Source organism: Tetrao urogallus, assembly GCF_951394365.1.
Source record: "Tetrao urogallus genome assembly, chromosome: 4".
Classification (NCBI taxonomy): Eukaryota; Metazoa; Chordata; class Aves; order Galliformes; family Phasianidae; genus Tetrao; species Tetrao urogallus.
The window spans coordinates 29315908-29342023 of NC_136817.1; the positions used below are offsets into that span (position 1 = coordinate 29315908).

At 43.0% G+C, this 26116-nt stretch overlaps 1 protein-coding gene across 1 annotated transcript; it reads right to left on the bottom strand.

Annotated features, from left to right (window-relative positions):
• Window positions 1–75: 75 nt before the first annotated feature.
• On the bottom strand, window positions 76–26022 carry POLR2B (RNA polymerase II subunit B; the record flags this gene model as incomplete). Its single annotated transcript, XM_079534364.1, has 25 exons — window positions 76–165; window positions 1380–1575; window positions 2355–2515; window positions 2604–2717; window positions 3219–3326; window positions 3616–3705; window positions 3792–4042; window positions 4318–4412; window positions 5697–5793; window positions 6239–6407; window positions 6529–6727; window positions 6977–7131; window positions 7456–7567; window positions 7674–7813; window positions 8157–8300; window positions 8430–8616; window positions 8943–9062; window positions 9849–10045; window positions 10539–10703; window positions 11722–11880; window positions 13034–13253; window positions 13509–13621; window positions 23335–23485; window positions 25819–25891; window positions 26004–26022. 25 exons carry the CDS (start codon window positions 26020–26022, stop codon window positions 76–78), a joined length of 3525 nt encoding a protein of 1174 aa, XP_079390490.1.
• Window positions 26023–26116: the final 94 nt, after the last annotated feature.

The following is a 26116-nucleotide window of genomic DNA, read 5'->3' on the forward strand; positions in this document are numbered from 1 at the left end:
TTAAACACAACCTACACCAAATGAACCAAAATCTGCATACTTCAGTCTCACATTTTAAAAAACCTCTTTAAGAAGCTAAACACTCATCATCCGAGGTGCAATGCTCATAGACATCAGCTCTTGGAAGAGGAGTTTGCAGGCGTAGGGCATTCGAACCAAAGATATCTGGGAAGAGATTTCAAAAGAGTTGTGATTGATTGATAAGCACTCCAAAAGCATCAACTAACTACCCAGCTTGAGTCAAGTTTTTTGATTGCTTTTTGAATGTTTGGAAGTTTTTTTGAATGACTCTATCAAACTCAAAGAGGGTGCATTTAAGTTGGATATAAAGAAAAAGGTGTTTTTACAGTGAGGGGGGTGAGATGAGGCAATCGCACAAATCTCCCAGAGTTGGTGGAAGCCCCATTCCTGGAGACATTAAAAGCCAGGCTCGATGGGGCCCTGAGCAACCTGATGTAGTTGTTCCTGTTCAATGCAGAGGAGTTGGACTAGATGGCCTTTAAAGGTCCCTTCCAACTCTGTGGATTCTATGATTCTGAATCAGGCATGAAAGCATTTAACAAGGATTGGTTAAGGACAGCAATAAAGCAAGAGGAAAGCAGAGACAGGCTATAGAGCTGTCTACAGAGCTCTATAGAGCTATATAGACAGGCTATATAGCTGTCTACAAAACAGCTATCCAGAATTAACTTTTTCAACAGGAAAAAAAAAAGGCAGCCAGGGGATTTGATCTTCAATAAAAATAATTTAAACAGGGGCACATTTGCACAGCAAAGCATGCCTCCTATGCAGTAACTACAGTTAAGATTTCCAGCATACGTCCCTACAAGCAGCAGTCAGTTCCCAGCACACCAACAAACTTATTTAAAGTGATTCTTTTTATCTCTGCTGCCAATCTGCCTTGACACAGCTCTTTAGCTAGGCACACACTATAGAACAAACACTATAAATAATGCTGTACGAAAAAAAGCACATGCTATAAATAATCATGAAAAGAAGTGCTACACAAAAGACCTTCCCATGGGAACCCCAATCTCAGGCATAAAGTATCTGCATGGGGACAACCACAGTTCTAAATTCCAGCAATTTGGAGTCTTACTGTTTAATATTCTAAAAATAAGCTCTCCAACTGCTCACTTTTGAAATCTCTCCACTGCAAAATAGTTGAGCAGCATTTCCTGCCAAGTGACGGTCCAACAGTCTAACAGGAAACATCCGAATCAACTAGGACACTGTAAACAAGTAAGTAGCTATGAAGGTAAAGAAGCACTTGTTCTCATGTTTCTTTAAACATTTTCATTTAAACATAACTTCTCCCTTCTGCTGTTCAAGGGAGTCACATTTCCTCTGAGTCACTGGATGGTGAAGCCCACACTTACCTGTGTTTTATTTCGGCATCCTCGGCATTCGTACGTGTGCGTCCTTGTGTTTGCAATTGCCATGATCCCACAGAGGTTACACACGTGGACTTGGTACGGGTCTGATGCCTCAAACAACCTCTCTCTCAAGAACTGGGCTGCTCCATGGGCAATCTGACAATCTCGTTCCATTTCTCCAAAACGAAGGCCACCATCACTATGTACAAAAAAAGAAACAAAACAACTTCTTGAGTTCTCTGGCACCATACATCAGTGCTTGTTGCTACAACAAGTAACCTGACAGAGAAAGAACAGCAATATTCCAAGGCAGGAGTAAATCTGGGCATTAATTTTCCCCCACAAATAGAAATGTTGTAAGTAAATGCTAACACAACATTGTTAACTGCTGGAGGCACATGGCTAAGTATTGGTAAAGCAGCTATCAGATACCAAACAGATACAGCACAACACTGTATAGCAAAGTGATGAAAACCATTAAATCATCCTCTGCTCCTCTATGCTGGTTTTGACACACGGACAATCACATACCCATTACTATGATAGGTAAGACAGACCCAACTTGGCAATTTTTTTTTTTTTTTTTTTTTTTTTTTTCCCAAAACAGCAAGACAACAAGAAACTATGACAACACTGAAAACAATTTCTTCCCTCCTCTCCCTTCTTCTCTGGCACAACATCACTCCTTTGCTTCTGGATTTTCTTTATACTTCCTCCTCCTCTACAAGTAGAACACTTGGTTTCTGCTTCTCCTTCCTTCTCAGACTGTTCCAACATGCATTTTCCCAGCAGACCTCTGTTCTCCACTAGCTGCTGTAGCATAGCTGCCTTCCGTGGGGCGCAGTCCTTCTGGAACAGACTGCTCCAGCAGCCACAGTTCCCAACAGACTACACATTCCAGTGTGGGCTTCTCTCCACAGAAGCAGCAGCTAAAGACTCCAAAGGGAAGAGTGTATAGAAAATAATAAACATCCTTACCGAGATCTTCCTTCCATGGGCTGTCTGTTAAGTATCTGGATGGGCCCTCTTGCACGAGAATGGATTTTGTCATCTACCATGTGCTTCAGCCGCTGATAATATGTAGGACCAATGAAGATCTGTGATGTGATTTTTCGCCCAGTGAAGCCATTGTAGAGGACCTAAAGCAGTCAATGCAATCACTGAACCATAAGCCTTACTGTCTGCCAAACGTATTAAAAATACAATGAATTGATGTTTTGGTTGTACCTCATTTCCTCTTAAATGATAACCATAATCTGATAGAAGATTGGAAATCTTCTGCACATTGACAGCATCATTAAATGGTGTAGCATCACCAATTTCTCCCTTATTTGCCGACACCTACAGAGAAAAGATTTGCAAAAGCTTGTCAGATTTCTCAGCATCAAGCAATACATTTCAAATAATTTTAGCTGTAATTTTAATGCCAGAACTTGAGATTCCCTACCCATGATAGTGCCGTATCTTCTTTCGTTATCAGCTACAAAATTTAGCTGAGGTTTTCAAAACTGGACAGTATCAACAATTTTCTACTCCTTTTTCTAGGTTACAGGATACATTTGGAATAAAAGCAACAAATGATTTGCTGGACAAAATTTAGAAGATTGTAGGTCCTCCAAGAAACTTTTCTATTTGCCATTACGTAAATGGAGAACAACTGTTGTTGTTTTTTAACTGCATTAGCACTTACCACTTACGTGTATTTAATGCTTGCTTGTGTATATTTACAAAAAAAAAAAAAAAAAATATATATATATATATATATATATATATATATATATATATATACACGTATATTAACTCATATCCCTTAAAACATGCAGCATAAAACATTCTTCTTACCTTCCCCTGAAGACATTCAATCAAGTGACCAATGGTCATGCGGGAAGGGATGGCATGGGGGTTGATGATGATATCTGGTGTGATGCCTTCACAGGTGAAGGGCATGTCCTAGAGCACCAAGATAGGCAGTCAGTACTTCCCAGCACACCAGCTTTACAAAAAGCAGTCCATAGATTCTAACTGTATCTTTAAAGTATTTCAAAGGCCCTGAGATACCAGTGTAAGGAACAATAGCATCCCTTTCTGAACACATTCTACCCAAATTTAAATCCACATTTTGCACGCCAGTACATGTTCCATAGATTACTTACTCGCGTTGGTTTCAATGCTAAAAACACAGAGAAGATGAAATGCTAATAAAGTATTATAAAAAAAAAAATAAAAAAGGAATCACTACCTCTTGCCTGTACTGGATACCACAGGTTCCTTTCTGACCATGTCTGCTGGCAAATTTATCTCCTATTTGAGGGATTCTTACAGACCGTACCTGTGAACCATAGGAAAACATTAAATGGGTAAATTAGATACAGAAAAAAGTTGTTAAGTAGAAAACACGTACAGGTTGGTGCTCACCCTGATCTTGCAGAATTTGTATCCTTCCTGGTTAAGGGTTACCATGACCTGATCTACAATACCAGTCTCGCTAGTTCGCAGAAAAGTGCTACAGTCTCTCTTGGTGAAGCGCCTGTTAGTGCTCTCCAGTTCATCTTCGTTTTCTGGCAGAGTTACTGTTTTGCCAATGATGACATCATCCCCAGACACACGTACTCCAGGTGCAATCAAACCATCATCATCAAGTTTGTCATAGATTGCATGTCTCATACCTCAGGGGACAGAAAAAGTTAAAAATAGATTCCCAAGCTTTTCAACATCAAGACTTGGATGTTTTGTAGAAATTCAACCAGTCTGCTTACAGTTTTAGCCTGCCGATAATAAAATGTCTAAATATTAAGTGAACATCTCAGCTGATGCATTTTCCTATGAACACACACATTTCTGCTATTCAATGTGTCTCAAAGATTGAATCAGCTCAACAGCAATCATCTCTACACAAATGTAAAATCACTGAACTCAGTCTCCATACCCTGCTTTATCTTACCTTGGCAAGTCTCACGGGTAGGCTTCTCGAAAACTTCCTCTTGGTCATATCCTTTTTTGGACTCCTGCTCTTTGTAGGAGCGATAGAACACAGATCTGAAACAAAGACAGATACGTTCTCTGTGAAACCAGCATCATTTTCCCTCATCCGTACATGCCAGTTTCATTTAAAGCACCATTTTGCCAAGTGTTAAAGCTACTGTCACTGATAACAACCAAAACAATTCACACGCCACACAACCTTTCCTTTAAAGTATTGTTAATCTGACTGAAAAAAAAATCCACAACAAACAAACACATAAATTTCAGATGGCATTTTAATGGTCACTTCTTAGACACTGCCAAAATACCTGTAAAATAACATGCTTCATTTTGAACTGGGGAGATGTTCCCATCTACAAAGCAGTTACTGCTCTTAAGGCCGATTCCCATCTTAGAATCAGAGAACCATTTGAGTTGGAAGGGACCTTTAAAGGTCATCTGGTCCAACTCCCCTGCAATGAACAGGGACACCTACAGCTACATCAGGGTGTTCAGAGCCCTTGATCTTCATCAAATCAATCTCCTATTACTTTTCTTAACTCCACCCTTTTGCAAGCGCTTTTACTTCTGCTATCTTGCAATGCTGAGTTTCAATGGAAGTCTTGGATATTTCTGCTATGCTGCTAGTGTGCTGCTAGCACACTAAAACCACAACCTTTAAGAACAGTATCATTCACATCTAATTGCTCCCATGAATGCAGGAGATTCCTCCAACCACAAAAATCTAACAGTCCCATACTCACTCTACATTAGAAGGTGCAAGACACTTAGTACACAAGTTTTAGGTTCAAAAAAATGAACAAAAGCAGAAATCTGTTGACCAGTTAAGGTTATACAACTAAGCAGTCACCTAAAATCTAGCAATAATGCACAGTCACATCAGCCACCAGTTGTCTCAACAGCAGTTCCAAATAAGAAGAGGAACATGCCAATCCTCACTCATAGCAACTGCTGTGCTACTGAATACACCATTTTATTACAAAGCTACAATATTGTCATTAAGGAGTTCACATAACTGGCAACTCACAGAACAAAAACTCAGAACATGTTTTTGTTTAACCAGCGCAGACAGAACAAATAATATAAAAAACAAGACCAAAAGGGAAGAGCCAGGAATGCAGAGTCAAGCTATGCAGAAGATGAACGATTACTGGCTGAGTTCTGCTAAGACACACATTCACCATTCCTCTGAATGTGAATTCTTCAGTCTGAAACTCCCTCCACCCCCATTTTTAAGGATACCTTGCAGTACAAGACAAACTTTCCTTGAGCCTCTGGACAACTCACTATAGTACTTCATTCAATTTTCAAACAGATCAAAAATTTGAGAAATCACACCTGAAAAAGCCTCTGTCGACAGCAGAACGGTTCATGATGACAGAATCTTCCTGGTTATAGCCTGTATATGATGCAATGGCTACGATTGAATTGATACCTGTAATACATTGAGTGAATACTTTGAAAACATGAACACGTATCAGACAGGCATTACTTACAACTAAAATAAGCCCGTCTCTTCACAGTGAACCTGCTCGACCCTTTCCTAAGATATAATCATCTCCACATCCCATGTGAAAAGCCATGCTGTATCAGTAAATGCAACAAGAGATTAAATTTGTCAACTCAGGAGTGACCTCATGTGGAGAACTCACACAGGAAACACATCCTTTCCAGTTTCCATTTAAGCCTACTTATATGGAAAAGGAGTTCTAGCTGCAACGCTAGAAACACTGTAGACTAGGCACCAAACCAACATTTAACCCAAAATTCCTTTTTAAATTGCATAAATTTGCTAAATATTTAGGTATGATGCATACATTTATGACAGTTTAAACTAAACATTAAACAAAAAGAATACTAACTATGAACTGACAACGTACCTGCTGGTAACTCTCTAAATCGCAAGTACTCCATGGAGCGTGTTGTTACAAGGGGCTTCTGAGGATAGTACAGAACATGGGCCAGTGTGTCCATACGAACATGGAAGTTTGTAATGTAGACTCCCATTGCCTGTTTACCCATAGCAGACTGGTACGTGTTCCTAGGAGACTAGACAGGCAAGGAAAGACAGCAACATAGGCATTTATATATGCACATATGGCTCTTAATGCATATACCTGTGGGTTTCCTATCTATCTTATAAGTAAGATGGCAGAAGTGATGCACTGACCTGGTTGTGATCGGGGAAAGGAATAATAGAGGCACACACTCCCAGGATCATGGATGGGTGAATCTCACAGTGGGTATATGTTGAACAATACGCAACACCTTTCTCCTGCAAGTCATCTGGAGTCATGGCCAGCATCACAGTCTCCTCTTCCAGTGTATCGATGTACTCCACTACACCACTGGCCACAAGGTCCTGCCAACTAATAATCAATGTTTGAAGTACTTAACATGCACATAAAATCGGTCGCTTCAAGTAACAAGAACAAGGATTTCTCTGCCTTATAACTACAGCTGCATTAGTTGTATCAAAAGTGAATTAAGTTGCCACGCAGCAAAAGCATCTTTGCATTGCTCAAAGCTTTAAATATTTTCTCCTTCAATTTAAAGGAATTTGCAGCTTCCCAGCTGGAAAATTAGATACTGACTTACATTTCAGAAATGTCTCTCACCTGTAATTGTTATACTCTCGTTCCTTCAGTTGGTCAATATGCCTTTTCTTCAACAGCAACTTCTGCTTCTCCACAATTAGAAGAGGTCGGCAAATTCTGCCTGCATCAGTATAGATGCGGATTTCCCGCTCACGAATATCCCTAATCATTGAGACCTGCACAACAAAGCCAAGTCTCAGCCTGGAATCAGAACTACAGAGTACAAAATAGGATAACAAAGTTCCCAAATTCAAAGGCTCTCCATGTGTTGCCAGCAGAACAGAACAAACATTAACACTCATACAAAAAAAAGCATTTCAAGAGATAATTTTTTAAGTCTTTTCAATAAGCAATTTTTCAACTGGTTCCTCTTAACAAATGAACCAAAAAAAAAAAAAAAAAAAAAAGGTGTGCAAACAATGCTGTTTAGAGTCTTCAAAGCAGTCCCAATCTACTGCCCTCCCTCATCTCCAAAGATCCCCGAAGTCTTGAAGCTGTACCTCCGACACAATTATATCCATCTGACGACGGAGCTTCCTCAGGGTATTCATAAGCTGCTCTGGATCTTTGTGTATTCCTACCCAGCAGCCATTAACAAAAATCTTGGTAGCACTAGAAAGAGGGAAAAAGAAAAAACAAAACAAAACCACAAAACCCTGAAGCACTGTGCAGGTAATAAAAGCCTAATATCTGTTTAAGTAATTTTGTTTGCACATACTCTGCAATAGCTGCTGGAGATATTTCTTCCAGATTTTCCATACTCCACTCTTCCAAGAATTCCAAAATTGGGGATGGCTGAGACCCCACAGAAATGTAAGCCATCAGGGCTAAGTTCTTGACAAGTCCTACTGCATGACCCTAGGAGAAACGTAAGATTTTGCATTTCCAAACCAAAAGACTCCCCATCTTCCAAATCAAGTCCAGAAAATTATATCAAGCCCTCGAGGAACTGTACACAAAATATGCTAATAATTTGTGGTTTGTTTCTACCACTCAAATACAAAGTTAGCTATAAAGCTAAGTGTTCATGTCAGTATTTCAGGTGAAGTGCAGGTGATCGCTTCAATTGCCACGATCATAATCACAGAACCATTAAAGGTTGGAATGACGACTAAAATCATCTAGCCCAGCCACAAAATGACCACCAGATAAAAGCAGTTGGGCACACAATAAGTAGTGATGAAAATACGATGTTCGTTACCTCGGGAGTCTCAGCTGGGCAAACCATTCCCCACAGCGTATTGTGCAGCTGCCTGGGCTTTGCTAGCTTTCCATCTCTACCAATTGGAGAATTCAGGCGTCTCAGATGGGAAAGTGTTGATGCAAAAGTCAGGCGGTTTAACACCTGAATGTAACAAGGAACTTGGTTAGGCAAAGCTTCTTCTCTGTGGTGTTCTGGCAGGTATCACGATACATTAGACAAAGCATCAACAGCTACCAGAAACAATGTATTTGAAAAGAACTAAAACTGTACCTGAGATACACCTGCTCTGGCCTGATGAGCTTTCTTCTGATCACCCCAGTTTCCAGTGGCCAATGAATATTTCAAACCATCAGAAATAATTCTCGTTTTAATTGCCAGCTCCAAGTTGAAATCCTTCCCTCTGTCAATAAACTTTTGTGCATATATTCTCACTTCCTTCAGCAAATTCTTAAACATTCTGGAGAAGATGTCAAGAAATAAGATTAAACAGTACTGTATCAATTCAGCCTACTCAACGTAGAATGGGAAAAAAAAAGTCACCAGTCTTCTTAGCAGAAGTGATATGTAACGAAGGGAAAAGGAGAAAAACAAAACAGCAAGCACCAAACTAATCTGCTTGAGAACATGCACAATACATGCTTCAAAATAAAGCCATGATCAGATATAAGCTGAGATGCCCAAGACTGCCTATCAGCCTCAATAAATAGCCCGATCTATTTAGAAGCCCAGAACTGGCAGTAACTCTTCTATTAATTATCTCCAAAGAATATATTATATATTTACCCTCTGAACAGAAAAGCCAGCAGTGGCCCAGCAAGATCCAGCCTTTTGTTGCCATAATGATCTCTGTCATCAAGTTCTCTTCTGCCCAGTGCAGCCAACAACAATCTATGAACCATATACCTAAAGAAATAAGTTCATATTTTAAACCATCAGCAGACATTCACAACAAAAAATACATGCCTTTATTAAATACATTAGTGAGCTGTTTCCTAAAGGTTGCCCATTTTAGATTAAGTTAAAATACTGCTGCTCTAAGGCAGGTCACTTCAGCACTTGTGTCCTTAGAATTCAGTAACACGCTAAAATTTTAGATAACTGAAACAAAGTTAGTATTTACATCATGATGGCAATGCATCTTCTGCTACGTGTCTGCCCTGGACAATAACACAGTCTGTGTTTATTATTTATATTGCTTGTGAGACTGTGAGCTCAACGTGGCATTTGAAGTAAAATGACAGGTCACCCAACGTTGTGATTTATCTGCATAACAATAAGCAGTGATTAAGAAGATGCTCCAAAGGTTTTAAAGAGTGGGCTGATATTACATACAACTTGTCAATAGTTATCGCTCCCTACAATTTAACTAGCAACCTCTGTATATTTTTCACCCAAAGAGATTTGAAAAGGAATACTTGATCATTATCACCACATCTTTGAATCCAGCAGTGTTGGGGGCCTTCATTCTCTAATTTTTCCTCTAACTGTTTCTAATTCTCTAACTGTTTTATCATCATTTGCATTTTCTCAGATAGGAAAACAAACACCCTAAAATTCATCACCGAGTATCCAGAAGACTGAGGTTAAAACAAACTCTTATTCAGAGTGCTTTTCCAAACACGCACATCAGATCTGTCTTCAATGACCAACTGCAGGTGTGACAGCACACTTGAGAATATACCAACATACCCTAGAAAATAGGCCTTCTTGGTTTCACAGAAGTCACTGACACCAACGTGTGGAAGCATTTCTTTCTGCAGGACTTCCTTAGCGTACTTGATTCTCTTTTCCTTGGTGACACCTGGCTTTGCACCTCTTGATCCAATGAAGTTCAGAGCAACATTTTGCTCCTGTATGACGAAGGCTTCATCCAGAGAAGGCTTAACCTAATAAACAAATTACAGCAAAACCATGAAGCTTATGGCGCTCGCTGGGGTAGAAACTATGCAGGAGCTTGCTAACAATTCTTTTCAGGAACTGCTAATTACTGCTTTCAGGCTTTACTACAGCAGCTCTTTCAAAACATAACAGAGCATGTGGGAAGCACACAAAAATTAGTTAAGGCTTCAGACAACAGTTCTCATTCAAATATTTTCTAGGCCTGCTGCTGATTCAGACATAAATACAGATTTTACAATTAAAGTCAAGGACAGCAGGATAAGAACCTGCCTCTCCAAGTATTCACTCGCTCTTTACAATTTCCACCGTGATTTGCTCACTCAAAACACTCATTGTAACGAGTAAAGCAGAAAGTTTTCCAGGCTTCTAATAGACAATAAATTAAACTGGAAAATGAACAAAATACTGATTGATATAAGAGTAGCCACAGCTGAACATCGCATAATGTTAAGCTAGAAAATAAGTTATTTAACATCTTACCATTTCCATCATTTCTGGATCTTCAAAATCATAAATGATGTGCTCTAAAATGTCCCTGTCAGACACAAACCCTAGTGCACGAAAGACAATTATGATTGGCACTTCTTGTTTGATATATGGCAACGTTGCTACAATGCGCTGACCAATAGCACTCTTCTTTGCACCCTAAGAAGACGGGATAATATACATTAGTCTAAAACGATTTAGCCTTTAAATAAAACACTCTCTCTGAACTCGGATGATGTATTACAAATGCATTTATTCAAGCACTACAGGAAAACAGGACTTCTCAGTAGACTATGAAGCTATTCCAATACTTTATGCAAGTGACTATTTTTTTTAAAAAACTGTTTCCAACCTCAGAAGCCTGAAGAACTTGAATGTTCTTCCTCATACAGAAGAATACCATTTGTTCATCCGTATGTATCATTTTCTTCCAATTCATACTCCATTTTCCTTACATCAGCTTAAATCCAGCTTAGAAAAGCTGTGCAACTCTCCATTTTTATGATTACTCAAGTAGATGTTCCCTCCTCTTCAGAAAGGTTCAGGTATTTCAGGACACAGAGGGACAACCACTGAGGAGTGCCCCTCCCCCCAATGAAGTGGTGTTAGGATTCTGTTAAAGCTGCTCTTTGAATGCTTGGAAATTTCTCTGCAGTCAGTGCAGTGGAAAACGAGTACCAACACTTCCTGCTTTTGAACTTATGAACAGCACCTATTCCCCTACACAAGTCTGATCTGGCACTGGGAAATCACTGCACGATGCCTGGACACAATTATTTTAAGTATGAATTAATACATGAGCTGCAAAACACATCTGAAACTTCTGTCTTTGGCAAAGACAGTGTCTGTGTCCTTATTGTCTTTTGTCAAAAAGCAGAAATGTGTTTGGATATCCTAAAGGCTCATCTATAGTAATTGGTTCTAAGACTTTTAACCCCACCTTACTGTGGCACAAAGAGAGCCATCCCCAAGTTATTCATCCCAGAGACAGGCATTAATCTATGACATAACAGAACACGTTTTCATGTAATTTCACCTTCTCACAATTTACTATCAGAAGAAAATCCTTTTCAAAACCGCAAAGTAAATGACATGAAGACACCGGACAGGATCAAAACCTGCAAAAACAACCTTCAATGCAAGGCCCAGCAAGGGGATTATTACTGCTGAGACATACCTGCCCACCTCTGGCTAGCATGCTAACCCATATAGTACTTGTTGGTCGAGAGGAATTTTCCAGACAAGATCTACACTCTCCCGTGTAGGCATATTTGGAATCTTTTTTTGCAAACACATATACTGTGTTTGTAGCCATTTTCTCTTGAGCAATCAGAACCTGTGTAGAGACAAGAACACAAAAGGACACATGATAGTAACAAGCACAAGGTTTCTTTATAGAATCATAGAAACAAGTAATAGCTTGGGTTGGAAAGGGCCTTAAAGATCACCTATTTCCATGTGCAGGGTTGCCACCCACTAGAACAGGCACCAGCTCAGGCTGCCCAGGGCCACATCCAGCCTGGTCTTGAGTGCCTCTAGGGATGCAGCACCCACAGCCTCTCTGGGCAGCTGTGCCAGCATCCTACTGCCCTCTCAGTAAATAATTTCCTTCTAACATATAACCTACATCTCCTCTTTTAGTTTAAACCCATTCCCCCTTGCCCTATTGCTAGGAAACCATGTAAAAAGTCTGTCTCTCTCCTGATCATAAGCTCTTCACAGCATGAAGTCAATTTGCCAAACTCAGTTGGACTAGCCTCCACGTTTTCAAAGCTCAGCATTAAGCAAAACTTATGCTTTATTAATATAGAATAACCAAAATAAAAAGACTCAGAGAACACTTTTCTGAGACGCACTCACCACATCTGCTAAGCATGCTGAGAACTTGGCGTTAATTGTAGCCACAGTACTGATAAAGGAAGCATGTCATTATCTGTTTCCAAGGTCAATGAACTAAACAGTGCAAATAAATTCTAATGCCAGCTCTGATAGTAAAAGCTAGATTTTTTTTGCCTCCAAGAACAAACACTATTTTTTCTTTTCTTTTGCCGTATTTGTCCAGGTGTCAAGTAACAACTGTCAAGTCAGTTTCATCGCTGAGGCATAAGCATATGGAGAGGACATGCTCTGCTAAAGCTGAATGAGGAGCAACAGAGGGAAGAAAGAAACAGGATAAGCCTAACCTTGTTATAAAATGCATCTATACAGCTGTGAACAACCCAGAGGAGACTGCGAAGGAAGAAATACCCTCCTCCTACACTTCATTATGTTTTCGAGTGTGTGATGCTCTGCAATGTAGGAAAAAATAATGGACCTAGAAGAAGAAAAGGTGGTTCACAAAGTCCTAGCAAAAGATTAAGTTAACCTTTCTCCAAGATTAGGACTACCTGCAGTAATTAAAATGTTTATATTCCCGGCAAAAGAATTGGAAATAAGTAACAGAATTTCCAGTGCCAGTAAAGACAACTATGCGAAGTATCATCCCTTACCTTTTCTGATCCATTAATGATAAAATAGCCACCCGGATCCAGAGGGCATTCGTTCAGTTCACAGAGATCACGGTCAGTTAAGCCATTTAACAAACAGTACGTTGATCGTAACATAATAGGAATTTTTCCTATAAAAGTTTTCTGATGTTGTGTCTGTAACTGATCCTCTCCTTCTTTAATAACTGTTTTAGTTATGTCCACATATAAGGGGGCTGAATACCTACAGAAAAAAAATACCATTGTGTTGTTTATCAGTTACTACTCCAGCCTTTGCAGAAAGCTGACGAATGTAATTATTCTACTCACTGGTAATATGGAGCATTATTATCAAATCATCTGGATTTAACGATTAGACATTGTAATAAGAGCAGTAATGATTACATTGTCAACATGACTAAATAAAAAAAAGACTATCAGTTAGTAACACAGAGCCAGTCCTTCCTTGTATTTTAACCATCACAGAGATGTTTCTTACGTAAGGTTTCTCAGCCTGGCTTCATTGGGCATCATAGGTGACGGTGCTCCATCTCTTTCCCAATGCGTAGGTTTGGAGAGATAGATTTGTTCAAACTTCAGGAGATACCGGGGCTGGAAAACAAGACATTTATCTGCAATAGCCAAACCATCCATCTTAGTTACTCAGGAGCAGCCCTTGAGCTTAATACCCAGTGCATGCCCTCAGCTCAGGGCATGGAAACAATCCCCCTTCAGATGGCTAGCTGAACAAATCGTACAATCAATCCTTGGAGTTGGAAGGGACCTTTAAAGGCCACATAGTCCAGCTCTTCTGCAATGGACAGAGACACCACAGCTAAATCAGGTTGTCCAGGACCTGATACAGTCTTGCCTTGAGAATCTCCATGGAGAGAAAATCAACCACATCTCTGGGCAGCCTGATCCAGTGCCAATCACTCAAGAGCTTTTGATAATTTCTAGGCACCTCATTAATAAAAAACACATAAAGGTAACTGAAGGGTCAAAACCATTGGTTAGAGTTAAGATACCCATACAACACAGAATCACAGAATTGTAGGGGTTGGAAGGGACCTCCTGAGATCCTTGAATCCAACCCCCCTGCCAAAGCAGGTTCCCTACAGCAGGTCTCACAGGTAGGCGTCCAGGTAGGTCTTGAACATCTCCAGAGAAGGAGACTCCACAACCCCCCTGGGCAGCCTGTTCCAGTGCTCCGTCACCTCACTGTAAAGAAGTTCTTGCGCACATTTGTGCAGAACTTCCTATGCTGCAGTTTCCGGCCATTTCCCCTTGTCCTGTCTCCACTCACCACTGAAAACAGTCCGGCCTCGCCATTCTGCCCCCCACACCTTAGATATTTATAGACCTGGATCAGGTCCCCTCTCAGTCTTCTCTTCCCAAGGCTGAACAGACCCAGTTCACTCAGCCTTTCCTCATAGGAGAGATGCTCCAGGCCCTTCACCATCTCTGTGGCCTTCCGCTGGACTCTTTCCAAGAGATCTCTGTCTGTTTTGTACTGGGGAGCCCAGAACTGGACGCAGTACTCCAGATGAGGCCTCACCAGGGCAGAGCAGAGGGGGAGGATCACCTCCCTCGACCTGCTGGACACACTCTTTTTAACGCACCCCAGGATGCCATTGGCCTTTTTGGCCACAAGGGCACACTGCTGGCTCATGGCCAACCTGTCGTCCACTAGGACACCCAGGTTCCTCTCTGCAGAGCTCCTCTCCAGCAGGTCATCCCCCAACCTGTACTGGTGCATGCAATTATTCCTCCCCAGATGCAAGACTCTACACTTGCTTTTGTTAAACCTCATCCGAGAGGTGAGCTCACTCATAGAGGTGAGCCCAGCTCTCCAGCCTATCCAGGTCTTGCTGAATGGCAGCACAGCCTTCAGGCGTGTCAGCCAATCCTCCCAACTTCATATCATCAGCAAACTTGCTGAGGGTGGCCACTATCCCCTCATCAAGGTCATTGATGAAGATGTTGAACAAGACCGGACCCAGCACCGACCCCTGAGGAACACCACTAGTTACAGGTCTCCAATCAGACTCTGCATCACCAACGACGACCCAGTGCTGCTGCATGCCCTCAGCTCAGGGCATGGAAACAATCCCCCTTCAGATGGCTAGCTGAACAAATCGTACAATCAATCCTTGGAGTTGGAAGGGACCTTTAAAGGCCACATAGTCCAGCTCTCCTGCAATGGACAGGGACACCACAGCTAAATCAGATTGTCTAGGACCTGATACAGTCTTGCCTTGAGAATCTCCAGGGACAGAGCATCAACCACATCTCTGGGCAGCCTGTTCCAGTGCCAATCACTCAAGAGCTTTTGATAATTTCTAGGCACCTCATTAATAAAAAACACATAGAGGTAACTGAAGGGTCAAAACCATTGGTTAGAGTTAAGGTACCCATACAACGTTGGGTATAAGGTACCCAAACAACATTGTCTTCCTGTAAAACAACTAACTCAAAATCTACTAAGTCAGAGGGAGTACATTAATAAACAGCATATGCCCAGTATATATTTATTGTTGACTTAGCTTTAGACAAAACTGCTAAGTATACAATAAAAAAGGCAAATTTACTTCAACGCAAACAATAGGCTGACACATCAAAAAGGTGTGAGTCTTTGTGCAGCTTTACTCCTATGCATATTGTATTACATGTAATCATTTTCAGTTCCACAGAAATACTTTCACAGTAAAGCATTAAAAAAAAAAGTGAAGAAAAGACAGGCACCTATCAGCAATAGAGAAATTCTCAGGATGTTTGTTTTGCTCTGAGAGCCAATCATCCCTCAAATTCCCACTGCAATGAGATTTTAGAGCTGCACTGTTCTCAAAGCATTCCTTCACCAACTAAAATTTAAGGGTATAGAAACATTAACAAATCATTCTACCAGAACATAAACAAGTTGAAAGACCCTCTACCTTGAATCACCTTTCTTTGAGTTCCTGTTTCACACTGTGACCACTTGCAGAACAGAAACTAAGCCAAATAAATAACAGTGCTGCCACCTCACCATCTAGAAGCCCGCTGAGAATATCTATTACTAAAGCAAAACTTGAGTTCCATGCAGTCATCTAACTGTATCTGAGCCATAAGGACTCTGCAGTAGCACACCAGCAAAGCTACATTTGCTCTAGCACAACTAGATCTCAATTCTCACCCAAACAAACACTTTTTTCCTGGATTTGCAGCAGTAGCTGTGCAAAATAACTTCCACAAGTTCTCATATAAGCACACAGGACACACATTTACTGTAATTCCCATCTCTCAGCATGGTTGTAAAACACTTTAATGTGCTATAAAACATACTGCCCAAGCTGCACTCAAAATGCAAGGCTGAACATGGAGGGAAGGAGAAACAAGAAGTCACCTCAGATTAGTCCAATCATACTCAGTTTCCTTAAATTAATCCAGCGTTCTCCAATTAGGCAAGAGATCGACAACAAGTAAAACCGAAGGGAAAATCAAGCTTTCTTTTTCTCACATTTAGGCCATACTCTTAAAATTTTAATTGGATTAATAAAAGCAAGAAACAGACCCTTGAGTCAAATACTACATTTTGGGCAAAGTTAGGCACATAATACGCTGGAGATCCATACATAATTGCATACAGCTCATACAGCATCTGCAGAACTGCACAGCTAGGGAATGTAGACATAACATACACAGAGTAACAGAGGAAATATTAAGAGAAATTACAGCGAGATTGTCATGATTCTATGTTGTTTTTTTTTGTTTTTGGGTTTCAGCATTCCACATCAAAACATCATGTAGTGTACGGGGCATTAAAGTGTCAATGCCCCAATTCCAGGTACCTATCCCTGTACATTACAGCAGTCACGGGATCTGGCCCTTCCGAGTGGGGGGGGGGGCGCTCTCTTGCTGCCTTGCAGTGGGTGCTGGAGGTGCTTTCCTGGCCATTCCAAGCTTTTCAGGTTTGACTCGGTCCCGGGAACTCTCTCTCTCATCTTGCCTGATTTATTAATCTCAATTTCAATTAAATTGTATTATATTGTGTTATCTTGTATTCCGATATTATAGTAAAATAAGTTTTCCTCCATAGATTGCTGCCACTGCTCTTTTCCTCCCTTCCTTCCTTCCCATTTTTTGTGGGACTGGGATGGGGGGGGAGGGCAGAGGCCTGTTGCCCCTGTCACGGACATAGATTGATCTGGTCAACTCCGTTACAGATTTTTGGCGCCCAACGTGGGGCATGCTACTTTTTAGCTCTTAGAACAAATCTCTTTTTCTCTCTGCTCTTAGAGAGCTTCGTTAGGGAGCATTATCAGTAGTTCAGGTTTCTGTGCTGGAAAACCTGACCTTGAAAGATTAGGCGTACTGCCAGTGTTCTGGGATATTTGTAAACTTTGAGCACTACTTAGTCTGGGTAGTGCCTTTTTTTCTTTTTTTTTTCCCTCCTCTTGTTAGCTTCAATTCATTAACCCCTTTTAGCAGGCACCACTGATGAACCCACTCGTTACTGTGGGGGTGCTGGGTAAAGGATTAAAAGCAATGGTGTTATTCACAACCTACTGGCCAATAATCCAGCTCACACTTATGTGTTGTGGAATTGCAACCATATATAGCTACCTAATGACACTGATGGAGACACCTATATTTTACCTATATGCAATGTGGTACAATTTGAATTTTGACATTTACATCCCAGAAGGAATGGCTAATTTCACAAACAACTACATCCCAAATGGAATAGCTAATTTTACAAACAACACGATGTTCAGACCAGTCTCTGGGTTTTCTTTTTGGTTTGTCAAACGGTTTACGAATCTTGAATTAATACTCATGTTGGTGTGTGTGTCATTAAGTTCTCTGATTATATTCATAATTGTATTCATAATTGCGAATAATAAGAGGAAGGAGTCTCTTCCAAAACCAGAGAATGATGACTGGCAGGCAATATGGAGAGGTTTAGGAAAGGTCTTAGAAGCATGGGGACCCGCAGTGTCATGGGATTTTACTCTTGAACACCTGTGGGATCCCAAGAAACTAAGCCAGTATTTGAGTCAGGGACGATGTGGCTTACATAAATCTAAGGAGGTACAACTTATTTGGGGTTTGGCTTGTGCTTACCATGCCCTATATAATACCATTCTGGAGAGAGAGAGTTTCCGAGCTGAGGTTCAAGCCAAAGGGGAAAATCCCCAAGTCAAATCTAATCAATCAAAGGAGACACCAGTAACAATACCAGTTGCTCCTGTGGAGGGCAAGAAATGGAAACGAGTGTCTTCATGCCTTGAACGAAAAAGAGAAGAGGAGGAGGAGGAGGTGGAGGAAGATCCAGGCGAGGGGCTCTCCTCAGAACCACCACCATCGCAAAAGGCAAAAGGAAAAACTAGGAGACATGCAGAAGAGAGTGATGAAGAGGAAGTCTCTATTACTACTCGCCGGCCTCTAAAGATGACTGAAATCCAAGGTTCAAGAAAGGAGTTTACACGGCACCCGAATGAAAGTCTTGTTTCCTGGTTGGTTCGCTGTTGGGACAGTGGGGCCCATAGCTTGTCTCTGGACGGTAATGAAGCTCGCCAACTAGGTGCCATTGCCAGAGATCCAGCTATTGATAGAGGAATTAGTCAATGTTTGGATGAGGCTACCACCCTCTGGGAACGAGTGTTAATAGCCGTGAAGGAAAAGTATCCCTTCAAAAATGGCTTGAAGATTGCGAAGAAAAAATGGGATACAATGGAAAAGGGTATCCAGTATTTGAGGGAAATAGGCATGGTGGAAATGTTGTATGACCCTAACTTTGTTCCTAACCACCCACAACAAAATCGCGACCCTGAAAAAGTGAGGACAACGCCTGAGATATGGCAGAAAATCGTGACAACAGCGCTGGACAAATATGCCGCTACACTAATGTCAGCGTGTGACAGATTCAACGAACAGCAGAGAACGCCCTTAGTTTATGAATTAATTGTTACGCTCCAAAACTACGAACAATTGCTATCCCCAAATCATGCTGCCGTTGCTGCTATTTCAAAAATGACGGAGCAAGTGTCTCAACTGATTAACCATGACAAACCTGTAGTAGTATCAGAGACACTTGATGAAGATCAGGAAAATCAAAAGAGTCTAATGATGGAGATGAAGGAGACGATGAAATTTATGCGAGCCCACCTAACTAAAGACGATGAACCTTCCTTCTCATGTGCACCATCAAAAATCTCAGCTGTTAGAGGCAAACGCTCTCCGGCTCAAGTAAGGAATAATACACCGCAAATTGCCTTATGGTATTACCTACGTGACCATGGAGAAGACATGAGGAAGTGGCACCGTGAACCTACTCCTGTACTACGAGCCCGGGTGAAAGAATTACAAGGCAGATCAACCACCAGTGCAGTTGCTCCAGTTACCACAGGTAATGAATAAAGGGGCCCTGCCCTCAGTCGGGGGGGGAAAGGGATAATAGAGTATATTGGACTGTGTGGATTTGATGGCCTGGCACATCAGAACCACTGAAATATAAGGCACTGGTGGACACTGGTGCACAGTGCACTCTGATGCCCTCGAGTCATGAAGGGACAGAATCAATCTATATTTCTGGAGTGACCAGGGGCTCTCAAGAACTGACTGTGTTGGAGGCTGAGATAAGCCTCACTGGTAAGGACTGGCAAAAACATCCTATTGTGACGGGCCCAGGGGCTCCATGTATACTAGGTATTGATTATCTCAGGAGGGGGCATTTCAAGGATCCTAAGGGGTATCGATGGGCCTTTGGAATAGCTGCTGTGGACACAGACAACATTAAGCAGCTGTCTGTTTTGCCTGGCCCGTCAGAAGATCCGTCTGTTGTGGGGCTGTTTGCGAGTAAAAGAGCAACAGGTACCGATTGCTACAAAAACAGTGCACAGGCAGCAGTACCGCACCAACAGGGATTCTTTGCTCCCCATTCATAAGTTAATTCGTCAACTAGAGAGCCAGGGAGTGATCAGCAAAACTCACTCGCCTTTTAACAGCCCCATATGGCCAGTGCGTAAAGCCAGTGGAGAATGGAGGCTGACGGTGGACTACCGTGGCCTGAATGAAGTCACACCCCCACTGAGTGCTGCTGTGCCGGACATGTTAGAACTCCAGTATGAACTGGAGTCAAAAGCGGCCAAATGGTATGCCACCATTGACATTGCTAATGCCTTCTTTTCCATCCCTTTGGCCAAAGAATGTAAGCCACAGTTTGCTTTCACATGGAGGGGCATTCAGTATACCCGGAACCGTTTGCCCCAGGGGTGGAAACACAGCCCGACCATTTGCCATGGGTTGATCCAAACTGTATTGGAACAGGGCAGTGCTCCTGAGCACCTGCAGTACATTGATGACATCATTGTGTGGGGCGACACAGCAGAAGTCGTCTTTACAAAAGGAGAGCGAACGATCCAAATTCTTCTGAGTGCTGGTTTTGCTATTAAGTGAAGCAAAGTGAAAGGACCTGCCCAGGAGATTCAGTTCCTAGGTATAAAGTGGCAAGATGGCTGTCATCACATCCCGACAGATGTGATCGACAAAATCACTGCTATGTCTCCACCCACTAGCAAAAGAGAGACACAATCTTTTCTGGGTGCAGTGGGCTTTTGGAGAATGCATGTTCCAAACTACAGCCTCATTGTAAGCCCCCTTTATTATGTGACGCAAATGAGAAATGAGTTTACATGGGGCCCTGAGCAGCAGCAGGCTTTTGAACAGATTAAACAGGAGATAGCCCGTGCCGTCGCCCTAGGGCCAGTATGGACGGGACAGGGTATAAAGAACATCCTCTATACTGCTGCTGGAGAGAACGGTCCCACTTGGAGTTTGTGGCAAAGAGCCTCAGGAGAGACCCAAGGCCGACCCCTGGGATTCTGGAGTTGGGCATACAGAGGGTCTGAAGAGCACTACACTCCAACTGAAAAGGAGATCTTAGCTGCATATGAGGGGGTTCGGGCTGCTTCCAAAGTAGCTGGTACTGAAACACAGCTCCTTCTGGCACCTCAACTGCCAGTATTGAACTGGATGTTCAAGGGAAAGGTTCCCTCCACCCATCATGCTACTGAAGAACAGCAAAATAACCATCAGGTAGATCGAGCTGCCAGAATTGAAGTGGCTCAAATAGACCTGGACTGGCAGAACAAGGGTGAACTATTTCTAGCTCAGTGGGCCCATGAGACCTCAGGTCATCAAGGGAGAGATGCAACATACAAATGGGCCAGAGACCGAGGGGTGGACTTAACTATGGATGCCATTGCACAGGTTATTCATAACTGTGAAACATGTGCCATCATCAAACAAGCCAAGAGGATGAAACCTCTCTGGGAGGAAGGGCGATGGCAAAAGTACAAATACGGGGAGGCATGGCAGGTTGATTATATCACCTTGCCACGATCTCGCAATGGTAAGCATTATGTGCTTACTATGGTGGAGGCAACCACTGGGTGGCTTGAAACATACGCAGTACCCCATGCTACCGCCCGAAACACCATACTGGGTCTCGAGAAACAAGTCCTGTGGCGACATGGCACCCCAGAAAGGATTGAGTCAGATAATGGGACTCATTTCAAAAATTCTCTTGTAAATATTTGGGCCAAAGATCATGGCATTGAGTGGATTTACCATATTCCCTATCATGCACCAGCCTCTGGTAAAATTGAAAGATACAATGGGTTGTTAAAAACTATGCTAAAAGCACTGGGTGGCGGAACATTTAAGCACTGGGAGAAGCATTTGGCAGAAGCCACTTGGTTAGTCAATACCAGAGGATCTATCAATCGTGATGGTCCTAACCAATCCAGTTCCCTACATACCGTAGAGGGAGATAAAGTCCCCGTTGTACATGTAAAGAACATGTTAGGAAAGGCAGTTTGGGTTCTTCCAGCTTCTGGAAAGGGCAAACCTCTCCATGGTACAGTTTTTGCCCAGGGGCCAGGATCCACTTGGTGGGTAATGCAGAAGAATGGGGATGTCCATTGTGTACCACAAGGAAACTTGATGCTGGGGGAATGCAGTCAGTAATTCTATGTATATGTATATAGCCATGCGTGTGTGATGCATTTTAATTATTTTTTGTTTATTTGTATATATGTACATATATATTAAGCATGATGTAACGATGTAGAATAAAGGGTGGAATGTCATGGTTCTATGTTGTTTTTTTTTTTTGTTTTTGGGTTTCAGTATTCCACATCAAAACATCATGTAGTGTACAGGGCATTAAAGTGTCACTGCCCCAATTCCAAGTACCTATCCCTGTACATTACAGCAGTCACGGGATCTGGCCCTTCCGGGTGGGGGGGGCGCACTCTTGCTGCCTTGCAGTGGGTGCTGGAGGTGCTTTCCTGGCCATTCCAAGCTTTTCAGGTTTGACTCGGTCCCGGGAACTCTCTCTCTCATCTTGCCTGATTTATTAATCTCAATTTCAATTAAATTGTATTATCTTGTGTTATCTTGTATTCCGATATTATAGTAAAATAAGTTTTCCTCCATAGATTGCTGCCACTGCTCTTTTCCTCCCTTCCTTCCTTCCCATTTTTTGTGGGACTGGGGTGGGGGGGGAGGGCAGAGGCCTGTCGCCCCTGTCACGGACATAGATTGATCTGGTCAACTCCGTGACAGAGATAAACATTTATAAATGTTTATCTACCCAAGAATGAACACGATATCAAACGGAGGAACTAAAAGAAATCTCAGTTACTCTCTCTAAGTAATGCTTGCAAACAAAAATAAATGGAAAGGAATAGTCAAAACACGTAACAGATCTGACTCTCTGAACTCCTAAAGTTCCCTTAAATCTCAACAAGGAAGCAGTAAAGTTGAGTAACTGGATGATCACTTTTGGCAAGCGCAGAACAGGGACCGCACCATATGGGGGGCATCACAGTCAACAGAAGTACCACAATCAATGCAGAACATGAACTGTAACCTCACACGCTTCATGAAGAGTACTCACAAAGAAGAGACATTAGATAATGTGGAGCATGGTACCAATGGAAGATGATAAGGGCTCCATTAGAAAACCCAGACATAACTTCTTTAGCCTTAAGCCTTTTCCGCCATGGTAAAGCTACCAAAACCAAAATCCCACCAAAACTCGGTTTTATTTTGGCTAGCTGGCTTGCTCCACTATACCCTTGTTGGTGAGGCCTGCTCCCATCCTGAGTGGTGTTACTCAGTTACCTTACAGAATCCAAACAGTTTACACTTCTATCTGCGTAAGGACACAGCCAGGAGGACAGATGTACTTCAGTCTCCCAAGACAGAGGTCAAATAACACCCACCTATGCAAGGTGAAATCATTTTGCTTATGAAAACCAATCACCTCTACTCACCGGTTCTTCCACTTCTCCTGTGGCATGCTGGGCTTCTGCTTGTAAATCAATCGGTGGAGCATCTTCAACAATTCTCTGCACAGACATCTGAATAAACTCATCAAAAGAATCCAACTGTTGCCTGACTAAACCTTTTTCATCAAAATAGGAGCTACAGGAAAAAAAAACCACATTAACAAGATACCTTAATTTAATTAATGTATTTTGCCTGCAAACTTAAGATACACTTATTACAAAATCTTCAAAAGCTCTGAAATACAGTAAGAAAACACTTTTCGCCTGAGGCACAGGTTTCATATGTAGATGCTCAAAAAAGTAAACTCAATTCTCATTGGTGTTTGAAGACGCACTGCAAAGTGACAGACTTGCTGCCACCTCCTGGCTGAGCTGTGTATTCACCCTACCTTAAATTCAAAAGGAAACATTATCACAAACCTCATGAAAGATTCTCAACAAGAGATGTAAATGACTTTACTTCAATGTATTTTCTAAGCTGCAGTAAACTGAGTGCCTGCAATTGCAGCCTCCTAATTCTCAAAACTTTCCCCATCCCAGGAGGTGCCCAGGGCCAGCCTGATCCAGTGGGGGGCAACCAGCCTGCAGCAGGGGGTTAGGGCTGGGTGGGCTTTAGGGGTCCTTCCAACCTAAGCCAAGTTCCTTAGCTTGGATACCCTCTATTCCAGCCACACAGATTCCCAGCTTCACTTCTTCTCTATATTTTCCCTAGCTTTTGTGTGATCTAGACACAACCCAACACATCCCAGTTATGAAACCTAAGCCAACATTCCAAGCTCTGCATTCTCATTTTTAACAGGATGACCTGAACACATAGGCTCTGTGCCACAGAGCCCTGAAACCACTTGGAGATCTCATGCTACCTTGGCTTTGCTGCTCTCTACCGCCACTGCACACAGGGAAAGACTTCTGTTTAGAAGAGAAACACTTTTGCTTATGGTGCCCACTTCTTAATAGCACGAGAAGCCACAGGGCCTGGCTGCTGGTGTTCTGCTGGGAAAGCACTGGCCTGGTAGCACAGCTGCTTCCAGTCTCCTCAAATGTGACAGCAGTGGGCAACATCACATGTATGGCATGGAATCAGAATCACTTCTTACTTAGAATCATTGAATCATTCAAGTTGGAAAAAAACCACTAGGATTAGCTAATCCAACCTCCTACCCATCCCACCAACTGTGTCCCTCAGCACCACATCTCCAAGGATGGTGACTACACCACCTCCCTGAGCAGCCTGTGCCACTGCATCAGAATCACAGAAATAAAGTTTGAGTTGGAAGGGACCCTCAAAGGTCATACAGTCCAACTCTCCTAAAAGAAATAAGGACACCTACAGCCACATCAGGGTGCTCAGACCCCCCTGTACGTCTCCAGAGATAGGATTTCCAGCACCCCTCTAGGCAACTCGTTCTGGTGCCTCATCACTCTTACTTTAAAAAACTTCCTCCTTACATGCAATTTCCCCTCTTTTAGTTTAAAACCATTTTCCCTTGTCTTATCATAACAGAACTTGCTAAAGTGTCTATGTCCTTTCTTACAACCCCCCGGAAAGGCTGCTCTTAGGTCTCACTGGAGCTTTCTCTTCTCCAGGCTGAACAGCCCCAGCACTCTCAGCCTGTCCTTAGAGAAAACGGGTTCCATCCCTTGGATCGCTTTTATGGCCCTCCTCTGAACACGATGCAACAGGTCTTCATCTCTCCTGTACTGAGAACTCCACATCCAGGTGAGGTCTCATGAGCACTGATTAGCAGGCAAGATCACCTCCCCCACCTTGCTGGCCACACTTCTTTTGATGCAGCCCAGGACACAGCTGGCTTTCTCAGCTGCAAGGGCACGTTACTGATTGAAGGCCAGCTTGCCATCCACCAGTTTGTACTGATAGTGGGCGTTGCTACAACCCAGGTGCAAGACCTTGCACTAGGTTTTGTTCATCCGGGCCACTCTTTCTGAGAAGAAGGAGTTTCTTAATACCCAATCTGAAAATCCCCTGGCAAAATGTAAGGCTGTTCCCAAGAAGAAGAGTCCAACCCCCACCTCACCACAGCCTCCTTTCAGGCAGCTGCAGGAGCCATAACGTCTCCCCTGAGCCTCTTCTTCTGCAGACTGAACAACCCCAGCTCCCTCAACAGCTTCCATAAGACTTGTGCTCCAGGCTCAGCTCCGTTGCCCTTCTCTGGACACACTGCAGGCCCGATGCAGTGAGAGGCCCGCAACTGAACTCAGTAATGGATATGCGGCCTCACCAGGGCTGCGTCCAGAGGGCCGACCACCTCCTGCCGGCTGCACTGCAGTTGCTACCAGGCCGTAAGCCTCGCCAACCAGGGTGCTGCTAACCCAAACAACGACCCTACAGCCCAGCTGGTCGCGCCTCCACTCCCCAAAGGCCGAAACACGCGGCCTGGCCTAGCAAAGCCTGCGGCCTCCGTGCGCCGCTCCGTACCCGTCCCACCGGCACAGCGAGCGGGGCATTACCTAATGACAATCCAGCACGCCTCCTGCCACAGGTCGGGGGTGATCTCATCGTCGTCTTCATCATATTGCATATCTGCGGGGGAAGCGGGAACGGGTCAGGCCGCGGCCGCCACGCCGGGGCCGCCCGCAGAAATCCACGTGCCGCAAGGGAGCGGCCCGGCAGGAGATGGCCGCTGCGCCCTCACCTTCGTCCGCGTCGTACATGGTGGCGGCGAGGAGGGAGCCGCGAGCGGCCGGGACAGGAGAGAAAGAAGCCGAGGATCCGCCACCGAGCACCCGCGGAGCGGTGGCGGCAGGA